The sequence below is a fragment of the Bos grunniens genome, chromosome 19 (assembly GCF_055505025.1).
Source record: "Bos grunniens cultivar Pamir isolate PY7600 chromosome 19, Bosgru_T2T1.0, whole genome shotgun sequence".
Taxonomy (NCBI): Eukaryota; Metazoa; Chordata; class Mammalia; order Artiodactyla; family Bovidae; genus Bos; species Bos grunniens.
In genome coordinates, this window is record NC_141183.1 from 6,920,161 (window position 1) to 6,930,623 (window position 10,463).

General features: G+C 57.4%; 1 protein-coding gene across 1 annotated transcript; it reads left to right on the forward strand.

Annotated features, from left to right (window-relative positions):
- The first annotated feature begins 763 nt into the window (after positions 1 to 763).
- Positions 764 to 10,436, forward strand: OTOP2 (otopetrin 2). The gene is made up of 7 exons (XM_086356010.1): positions 764 to 940; positions 1,224 to 1,568; positions 2,179 to 2,315; positions 3,602 to 3,660; positions 4,111 to 4,244; positions 6,645 to 7,522; positions 9,893 to 10,436. The coding sequence occupies exons 2-7, from the start codon at positions 1,256 to 1,258 to the stop codon at positions 10,061 to 10,063; spliced, it is 1,692 nt and encodes a 563-aa protein (XP_086212136.1). The 5' UTR covers positions 764 to 940; positions 1,224 to 1,255; the 3' UTR covers positions 10,064 to 10,436.
- Positions 10,437 to 10,463: the final 27 nt, after the last annotated feature.

The following is a 10,463-nucleotide window of genomic DNA, read 5'->3' on the forward strand; positions in this document are numbered from 1 at the left end:
CCCCTCTGCCAGAGGGTCACCCCTGCGTCCCGCCCCGGGAGGCCCAGTCTGGGGGCAGTTCGAGGTCTGTCCTCAAGAGAGCCCAGGCGCGGCGGCCCCCGATGTCGCTACCCGTCGAGGGAACGGGCCAAGGACTGGGGAGGGATGTCTGAGGGCTGTCCTGACCCCCCGCCCCCTGGACAGAGGGTCCAAGAAGGTTACGAGGACCGATCGCCAGACGGTCAGCGATCCGCACTCAGCTGTCCAGGCCGCCCCCTGCCCGCTCTGTCCAGTAGAGGGCGCTGGAAGACTGGCCAGGGACTTGATACCCAAGTGCGCCCTCGCAGCATCCGCCGGAGCAGGGATGCGGGAAGCGCTAGAGGAAGACCGGACTTGGAGTCCTGCTGAGGGTGCCCGGCGGGGGGGGGGGGGGGGGGGGGGCGCGGGGTGCCGCGGGGAGGAAGGGGCATTAGGGTCCCGATCTTGGGGCGGCAATAGAGGAGCACAAAGGTAAGGGCCGCCGGGGCTGGGGGCGCGTCGGGGCGCCCGCGAGCCCTTGGGGCGTCTGTTGAGCGTCGGCTTTCGGGGCTCTGGGTGTCGGGATCGCGGGGCGCCAGGGCGCGGTGGGCGCCGGGGGCGGGGTGTCCTCTGGGTGCCGCACTGCGGGGCCGCGCCCGAGCCGGGCTGCGCCGAGGTGACAGGGCGGCGGGGGAGGGGGCGCCTCTTAACGGGTAAATATAAATCTCACCTTATCTGGCTCCCGCACGCTCTTCCCTAAATTCAGCCCGGAAAAAAGATGGATCATGTGAGTGAGACTGAGAGGTTTATGGAGCTGAGCTCCCGCGGCTGTAAATCACCCTGCCCTCCCCGGTATAAAGCACCCGTCCAGCCCGGCGTCAGAGAGAGGACGCGCTCGCCGCCCCCTGACCCCCAGCTCAGCGCGGGCTCCCGGCCCAGTCAGGTGGGTGCCCCTGGGGGCTAGCCGGCCGACGCATCTGGGGGGTGGGGGACCTTGGACGGGGTCCGACGGGGCCGCAGCCGCCTCTCCTTCCCTCCCCGTCGAGCGCGAGACCCGCACGGTCGGCTTCTCTCTCCCGCTTCCGCGCGCGCATCCTTCACCACCCGCAGCCCCACCCTCTGCGCGGGCGAGGAGCTCCCCCAACCCCGGTCCCCAAATATAGGGATAAGATGCAGCAGGGAGAGCCCTCGAAGCTGACCTGGGTCCTGTCTGCTCCCCACCACAGTGACCCCTCCAACCTCCTCCAGTGGCCCTGCCATGTCCACGGAGCTGCCCTCGGACCCCAAGGAGAGCCCGCCGGCACCGCGGCCGGCGCCTCGCGAGGTCTGGAAGAAGGGTGGCCGCCTGCTGTCGGTGCTGCTGGCGGTGAACGTGCTGCTGCTCGCCTGCACGCTCATCAGCGGCGGCGCCTTCAACAAGGTGGCGGTGTACGACACCGACGTGTTCGCGCTGCTCACCACCATGCTCCTGCTGGCCATGGTCTGGATCCTCTTCTACCTCCTGGGCACCGCGCGCTGCCCCGACGGCGTCCCCTACCGGGACGCGCACGCAGGGCCCATCTGGCTCCGAGGTGCGGGGGCGGGGGGAGGCGGGAGCGGGGGTGGGGCGGGCCAGGGTGGGAGCGGGAGGCTGGGGAGCTCTCGCAGGAACCTCTGGGGGCTCTTGGAGGTAGACTGTTGAGAAGTGTGCCTCCCCGCGCCGCCCCCCTCTCCAGCACTGCCCAGGACTAGACGTGCCTGAGGATGAGGTGGGCTGCGATTGGGGGAGAAGAGGAAGGGAAAGAGTCCTGGAAAAGGGATGCAGAGAGGGCTGGAAAGGAACTTCACTGCCCTGTCTAAAGATTGAAAGAAGGTGATCATGGAAGAGACTTTGATGGAGAGCGCAGAACAGATGATTGTTGCAGTTGAGAGAGCCTATCTAGGGCCCTTTATCTTATCCATACAGCCACAGAGGTGGGGGCTCAATCGGACATCCATCCATCCACTCAGTCAATCATATACTCATCCTTCCACCCACTCATTCATCATCCACCTGTCCACCTAGCTATCCATCCATCCATCCTCTCACGTACCCCATTCATCCATGGATCCACCCCGTCATCCCATTACTTAGCCATCCGTCCTCAAATCTACAATCCCTCTCTCCTGCCTCTCTGATCCACCCCCACCCCTCATTCCCAGGCGGGCTGGTGCTGTTTGGGATCTGCACTCTCGTCATGGATGTCTTCAAGACCGGCTACTACTCCAGTTTCTTTGAGTGCCAGTCAGCCATCAAGATCCTGTACCCTCTCACCCAGGCTGTGTTTGTCATTGTCCAGGTGGGTGGGAGGAGTGTCCTTGAGTGTGGTGGCAAGGAGCCAAGGCCTGGGGTCAGGAGGTCTGAGCTCCACTCCTCTTTTACACTGAGCAATTAATTAAGGCGGGGATAGGACTGTAGTGAAGATCACAAGTCCATAAATCTGGAAGCGGCTGGTAATGAAGTAATATCCAAATGTGAGTGCCTGCTTCAGGGCCCTGCGATTTCATTTCAACCTAAGTGGTGCCGGTAGTTAACACCTAGGAGGCGTCATTTGTGGCAGCTGCTCTGTCGCTAGAACTGCCCTGCCTTCCTTGGCGGCTCATAGAGGACATAGGTCTCAGCTCAGGGTCCTACCATGGGCATGGCCAGTTTGGCCTCAGCCATGTCCCCTGTATTCTGAATTTGTTCAGAAAATAGGGTATCCTGTACATGGGATTCTTCAAACAAATTCAAGTTTTTATTTGTTGCATAAATAAGCCCTGGAGAGATCTGACCGAGCTGAGGCAGGGCTGGTTTGAGCACAGACCTCAGCCCAGAATGACCACACGCATGGTTCCCTCTCTTGAAGCATCGTCCACGCTGCCCAGGTTTCCACACTTTAACACACTTATGACCTTGGCATTTACATAGTTTTAATTTTACATTTTATGACTTTAAAGAACACTCAGGCAAAATGGAAAATAAAGCTACCCCAACATCAATAACCCTGGAGAAGGAAATGGCAACTCACGCCAGTACTCTTGCTTGGGAAAGCCCATGGACAGAGGAGCCTGGCAGGCTACAGTCTATGGGGTCACAAAGAGTCGGACATGACTTGGCAACCAAACAGCAACAACACTGATAAACACCAGAGCAAGGATTTGTGGGCATCCAGGTGATGGGGAGGACCTGCAGGGCAACAGGATGAGGATGCGGTGGGAGGATGCTGCCTAAGTGGAGTGGAGAAGCCCTGAGATTCTTTTTACCTGGAACAAGACCTAACCTGAGGCTGACCCTGCACCCAGGAATAAATAACTAGGCTCAAAACTGCACTCCCTCCACCCTGCGAAGGAACAGAAAACAGAGACAGAGAATTTACTGGTGGCATTTTGCAAACTTTTAAAGATCAGAGAAGTATTTGGTACTGATTGCCCCATAGAATAGAAAGAGAGAAACTCATCTCACACTGTAAAGCTGAAATAAACGTGATCACGCAGTCGGAGAGTTCCTGAGGCAGAGCGGACATAGTGCCAAGCGTGGGCCTGGCTGCTCCCAGGGTGAGCCCACCTGCGGAGTAGATGACACCACCACTCTCTCTCAACACAGACTTACTTTCTCTGGGTCTCCGCCAAAGACTGTGTTCACACCCACCTGGATCTGACTCGGTGAGTGCCTGCTCCACGCCCGTGGCCCAGTGCCCATGCCCAGGTGCTCAGCTCACCTGGCATGAGATGGGCGCTTCCCAGCCTGGAGCATGGGTCCTCTTTCTGCCCCCAGATGGGTCTTCAGTCGAGGCCCTCTCGCTTTGTAAGCCCGGCTTCCACCAGCCTGTGCTGTGGGGGTGGGGGGTACTTGGTAGGATGATGTGTGTCATGGACAAACGTCCTCTCCCTTAGAGGAGGAAGCAGAGTGGCCCTTGGACACCCCCAGCTCTCTCGGGAGGCATCTCAGCCAGGCTGTCTTCCTTCCAAACTCATCTTCTCTGCTCACATGGGGGCTTGCCTGCTTCTTGCTTCTCAGCACCATCTCCCAGGATAGCCCCAGCTCTGCACCTTGCTGGGGACCCGACATGAGCCAGAGACTCTCAGTGACCTCTGCTCTCCGTCCCCAAACAGGTGCGGTCTCATGCTCACACTCACCACCAACCTGGCCATCTGGATGGCAGCCGTGGTGGATGAATCCGTGCACCAGTCTCACTCCCACAGCAGTTCTCACAGCAACACCAGCCATACCCGCCTTGCTCTGGACCGTGAGTGCGCACTCCAGATTAACCCTGGCCCCTTGGTGGCCAGGCCTTGGGCTGGGTGCTCTGTGGACCTGTAGAGGGCATGGAGGCACAGGAGGAGGCCAGAGGCCCCCTCCTGCTCCAGGCTATGCCTCTGAAGAAGTCTAGATGTGGGTGACCCAGGAGGAAGAGTATGGGGAGATCTTTTTTTCTTTTTTTTAAAACCTTTTATTTTGTATTGGGGTAAAACCAATTAGGGCTTCCCAGGGGGTTCAGTGGGTAAAGAATCCACCTGCCAATGCAGAAGATGCAGGAGACTTGGGATCGATCCCCAGGTTGGGAAGATCCCCTGGAGGAGGGCATGGCAACCCACTCCAGTACTCTTGCCAGGGGAGTCCCGTGGACAGGGGAGCCTGGGCTACAGTCCCTAGGGTCGCAAAGAATCTGACACAGCTGAAGCCACTGAGCACACACGCACACAGCCAATTAACAGACTATGCTGTGACAGTTTCAGGTGGACAGCAAAGGGACTCAGCCACGCATAGACGTGTATCCATTCTCCTCCAAACTCTCCTCCCATCCAGGCCGAAAGGGACATCTTTTCATCCTGGATGGTACAGCCTTGGTCCCACTGTCCAGGTCTCCATGCCACCAGAGGAGGGATTTGGGCTCCAGAGACAAAGGGCATGGCTGAGCAAGCTGGAGAGAGCAGATGGGAGGCAGGGCTGCTCAGTGGTGGAAGCACAGGATGAGAACAGAGTGTCTGGCAAGGAGGAGAAGGCAGAAATAATAACCGTGATGCTGATGGTGACCATTCACGGAGCACTATACGTCAGGCGCTGTGCTAAGTGTCTTAAACACCATCTTGGTTAACCATTGCAACCTCCCTATGAGATGGGTACTATTAGTATTCCCATTTTACAGATGCAGAGACTAAGGCATAGAGAGGTTAAGTAGCTTGCCCAAGGTCACAGAGCTTGACAACGGAGAACTAGCATTAAGACCCATCTTTGCTTTGAATCATCAGAAAGATCCCCTGGAGACAGAAATGGCCACCCACTCCAGTATTCTTGCCTGGAGAATCCCCTGGACAGAGGAGACTGAGGGGCTACGGTCAATAGGGTCGCAAAGAGTCGGATGTGACTGAACACACAGTATGCTATGGTGAAGAACAGGCCCACAGTCCCCCGGTCCCGGTTCTCTGGACTTCTTTAGGGCCCCCCACCGCCAAGATCAGACTAGATGACCAAACCTGCTCGGACCTGGAGACACACGCACACCCCGCATAGCAGGGTCCCAGAGTGGAAAATGTGGATCCAGGAGATCCCAGGCAAGCAGGCTGACAGAGGGCCGCCTTCCACATACAGAGGGCTCCTGAGGATGGTTGGAACCAGCCCGGGGAGGTGGATGACCTAAAATGCTGGGACTGCAGGGGTACAGAGAGGCGCCCGGCGAGGTACCTGCCTCGGGGGTGAGAGTCACAGCATTTGTATCAACTCCGCCATCACAAGCCACTTGCCCTCAGTGAGCCTCGGTTCCTTTCTCTGCAAAACCAGCTGAGATAGTTCTGGGGATCAAAAGAGATGTCTGCCAAGGCCCGAGGTATCCTACACAGCAGAGTACACTCTGGATGTGGAACGAGATTCCCATCAGTACGGTACAAACCGAAGTGACAGAAGGTCCTGGCCAGGACCTGGGCGCAGCAGGTGCTTTCTGGCTGAGGCAGATGCTGGAGAGAGAGGCGAGGAAGCTTCGAGTTTAGGGGTTGCCCAGGGGGCCACCTTCTATTAGGACCGGAGCCTTGCCTGTCTTGAGCAAGTCATGACTGGCGGGGAAGGTTTGGCAGTGTGTTTCTGCAGGAATGGGATGGAATGAAGCAGGCAGTTCTGCAGTTGAGATTTTTGTTTTAACTTTATTTACTTATATATTTATTTATTTTTATTTTGCCTGTGCTGGGTCTGTTCCAGCACACAGGCTTTCGCTAGTTGCAGCTCACCAGGGCTTCTCTTACTGCAGCGCACAGGCTCTAGAGCACACGGGTTCTCTAGTTGTGGCCCTCTGGACTTAGCTGCCTCGCAGCATGTGAGATCTTAATTCTCCGACTAGGGATTGGACCTGCATTGGAAGGCGGCTTCTGCACCGCTAGAGCATCAGGGAAGTCCCCCAGATTTTTTGTTGTTGTTGTTGATTGAGCCCTGGATATTGTTCAAGGACGTGCCCCACGGTCTCTGGCACACAGTAGGTGCTCAGTAAATACTTGTGGCATGAATGAACGTGCCAGGCCCTGTGTAGGCATTTGGGGTACGGTGGTGGCAGCTCAAAAGCCTGCCCTTCCAAAGGTCACGGTCCAAGGGTGAGGCTCTTCAGATGGGGTGCCTCCGGGAAGGCGGGAGGGCAGTGCCGCTGCATGCCATCTCTCCACAGTGGAGCGTGCGAGCAGCGCGGTCGGGGGAGACTGCTCCTGCAACACGGCGGTCTGCCAGATCTTCCAGCAGGGCTACTTCTACCTGTACCCCTTCAACATCGAGTACAGCCTCTTCGCCTCCACCATGCTCTACGTCATGTGGAAGAACGTGGGCAGGCTGCTCGCCTCCTCCACCCCCAGCCACAGCCACGCCCCGTCCCCCGTCAGCCTCTTCCGGGAGACCTTCTTCGCCGGCCCGGTCCTGGGCCTGATGCTCTTCGTGGTGGGGCTGGCCGTGTTCATCATCTACGAGGTGCAAGTGAGCGGGGAGCAGAGCCGCACCCAGCAGGCCCTGGTCACCTACTACAGCTTCAACATCGTCTGTCTGGGGCTCATGACCTTGGTCAGCCTGAGTGGCTCGGTCATCTACCGCTTCGACCGCCGGGCCATGGACCAGCACAAGAACCCTACACGCACCCTGGACGTGGCCCTGCTAATGGGCGCCGCCCTGGGCCAGTATGCCATCTCCTACTACTCCATCGTGGCTGTGGTGGCAGGCACCCCCAGGGACCTGCTGGCGGGGCTCAACCTAGCCCACGCTCTGCTCATGATCGCCCAGCACACCTTCCAGAACGTCTTCATCATTGAGAGCCTCCACCGGGGCCCCCCCAGCGCTGAGCCTCATGACACGCCCCCCAAGGAGCCCTGCCATGGCCTGACCTTTGCCAACCTGGACGCCCTCCACACCTTGCCCGCCTGCCCGCCCACCCCCAGGCTGGTTGGCCCCAGCCCAGCAGGACCTCAGGAGGCTGCGAGCATCATCGTGGCCCCCAGGAGCCACTGGAGACGCCGGTGCTTGAAGGACATTTCCCTGTTTCTCCTGCTCTGCAACATCATCGTGAGTACCCAGGCGGGGACAGGGGTGGGCTCCGGGTTGGAGAAAGCCAAGGGAAAATGCTCTTTTTATGGTTTCTTCACCTGGACTTCTCTGTCTTGCTCCCATCTCCTTGGAAGCATCCTATGCCTCTCGAGGAAAGAAGCAGGTTCAGGGAAGGTTGAGAGCAGCCCCGGGGCAGACAGCATCTCAGGGCATACAGAGAGAATGAGATGGCAGCATTCTGGCCTCGAGGCTGCGGATAGAGCTGGTAGGGTCCCAGGGAATGCTGACATGGGGCTGGGAGGAGGTGAGAGGGACCTGGGGTGGGGTGGGGGGGACCTCACTCCCAAATGGGAGGTGTGACTGCTCCTGGGAACTTGTGACCAGCCTACTTCTTAGAATAATTGGAGCAGCGACAGGAAGTGGCAGGGACCAGTGTACGTGTGAGTGGTCTGTCAGCAGAGTGCAGTGGCCGGCTGGCCGGGAGAGGAGCACCCACAGCAGCCACCCCCTCCCCAGCGAGTCCGCAAAGCCCCTTTCTTATTTTTTTATTTTATTTATTTGTTTATTTATTTTTTGGCTGCACTGGCTCAGCATGTGGGATCTTCATTCCCCAGCCAGGGATCAAATCCACACCCGCTTCCTTGGAGGGCAGAGTCTTAACCATTGGACCACCAGGGAGGTGCCAACCTCTTTCTAAGAGAAAGAGAAAGTGTTAGTCACTTAGTCATGTCCAACTCCTGTGATCTGCCAGGCTGTCCATGGGATTCTCCAGGCAAGAATACTGGAGTGGGTTGCCATGCCTTCCTCCAGGGGATCTTCCCAACCCAGGGATCGAACGCCGGTCTCCTGCACTGCAGACAGATTCTTTACCATCTGAGCCAAAAGAAAACTCCTCTGTATATAGTCCGGCTTCACCCAATATAAATATGCATTCTGTAGGAGAACACGCTTCCTGAAGGTGCATCCTCATAGAAAAATACTCCTAGTGTATAGCTCCAACCCAATAGAGAAAGGCCCCAGCATAGAAAGAACCCCTGGGAGGGAAATCTCTAATAGAGAAACATGTTCCCCTGTGAATACATCCCAAACAGAGGGCACACCTCAGTGAAGTGTTGCTCAATATAAAGATAGTCCTTTTAGCTTTAACCTCTAACAGAAAAATACCTCTAACATAGAAAACAGCCTTAAATAGATGGGAATACGGGTATACCCCAACATAGAACACATCTCCAGAGGGGTTGCATTCCAGTGGGGGTCTACGTGAAAACTGAGGTGCATTCTTGGCAAAGTCCCCACTTTGAATATTCCCCTCCTACTGGTAACTTAGGGCTTTTCAGATGGTGCTGTGGTGAAGAATCTGCCACCAGTGCAGGAGATGCAGGAGGTTCGGTCCCTGGTTTGGGAAGACCCCCTGGAGCAGGAAATGGCAACCCACTCCAGTATCTTGCCTGGGAAGTCCCATGGACAGAGGAGCCTGGCGGGCTACAGTCCATAGTGGGGGTCGCAAAGAGTCAGACATGACTGAGCATGCACATAAGCACAAATAACTTATTTTGTTTTTAAAAAAGGGTAGTCACCAATCTCTGACGTAACAGTAGAAGCAGTAAGGACCGAAACCTCCTCCAGCCCTGGCCACTCCCTCACTTTCTCCCGAGGCCGAGCCTACAGGTTAAGAGTCACTTGGGAGGCCGCTTTTGCTCCAGGTATCTGAGTCTGGATCAGCTCTTAGAGTGTCATCTCCAACTCCATTTTATAGGACAGAGGCAGGCTCCGATTTGGGCTGTGATGTGCCTAAGGATGTGATTGGAGAGGGTCCAGCCTAGCTCAGAAGCTTTTTCTCTTTGCCTCACGCCCCATGCCTGAACCGTCTGGGTTCACAGCCAGAGATGAAGCAGGATTCCAGCTTCAACCTCCTCCCACACCTGGGAAGGGAGTGGGGAGTGGAGGGTGAAACTGGAGAGCGGAGCTCATAGAGAGCTGGGGTGGGGAAGCCTTCTGGCAGGATCCTGGCCCCCCTGCCCTGGGCCTGTCTGCTTCTACCACCCTCACCCACTGGCATCTCTCCAGGAGAGCGCTGCTGGTTTAACCATTTATTCCAAATTCTCATGTCACCTACTGAAACCTCTTCTCCTCTCTCCCCATCCCACAAGTGGACCATCCCGAGGGTGGAGCCTCAGCCTGGGGGTGGGCAAGCTCAGTTGGGCACATTTACTGAATTCCCTCGTGAGTGCCAGGCTCTGCCCAAGGGGCTGCAGCCCCCCGCTCAGCAACACCCAGCCCTTGATAGCCACAAAACCAGAGGGCTGGGACCCCCATCCTGCCCCCCGCTCACAGAGTGACCCGCAGACCCCGCCCAGGCCAGGTCCTGACCCTCCTCTCTCCCCACAGCTGTGGATCATGCCTGCCTTTGGGGCCCGCCCTCACTTCAGCAACACCGTGGAGGTGGACTTCTATGGCTACTCCCTCTGGGCAGCCATCGTCAACATCTGCCTGCCTTTCGGCATCTTCTACCGCATGCACGCTGTCTCCAGCCTGCTGGAGGTCTACGTGATGTCCTGAAGCCCCGCTCAGGACCTCGGGGGGAGGAGCTCGGCTTGTGCACCCACCCAGTGACCCCCAGGAATGAACCCCAGGCTGGCAGTCACTGTGCCTCGTACTCTCCATTCCCGTCCCCACACTGGCCCCAGAGTGGCATTTTCACAAGAGTTATTTTTCCAGGATGAGTTTTTAGATCACCATCAGGACATGTACACTCACCCCAGCATGAGCCTGGGGGTGGGGCCACTGGGGGAGGAGGAACCCTTGCTGCACCCCTTTCTAGGACCAGACAAGGTCTGGAAGCGGCCTTGGCTCTGGTTCCACCCCTACCTCAGCCCCGTGTCCTGGCCAGTGCTGCCGCCTGGATCTGGAAACAATAAACCTGATGCTGCCCTAGGCCACCTGGCTCCCCACTTCTTGT

Coding starts and splice junctions, on each gene's coding strand:
- OTOP2 (XM_086356010.1), top strand. CDS start 1,256: ATGTCCACGGAGCTGCCCTCGGACCCCAAGGAGAGCCCGCCGGCACCG. Junction 2,316..3,601: donor CTGTGTTTGTCATTGTCCAG/GTGGGTGGGAGG, acceptor CTCTCAACACAG/ACTTACTTTCTCTGGGTCTC. Junction 7,523..9,892: donor TCCTGCTCTGCAACATCATC/GTGAGTACCCAG, acceptor CTCTCCCCACAG/CTGTGGATCATGCCTGCCTT.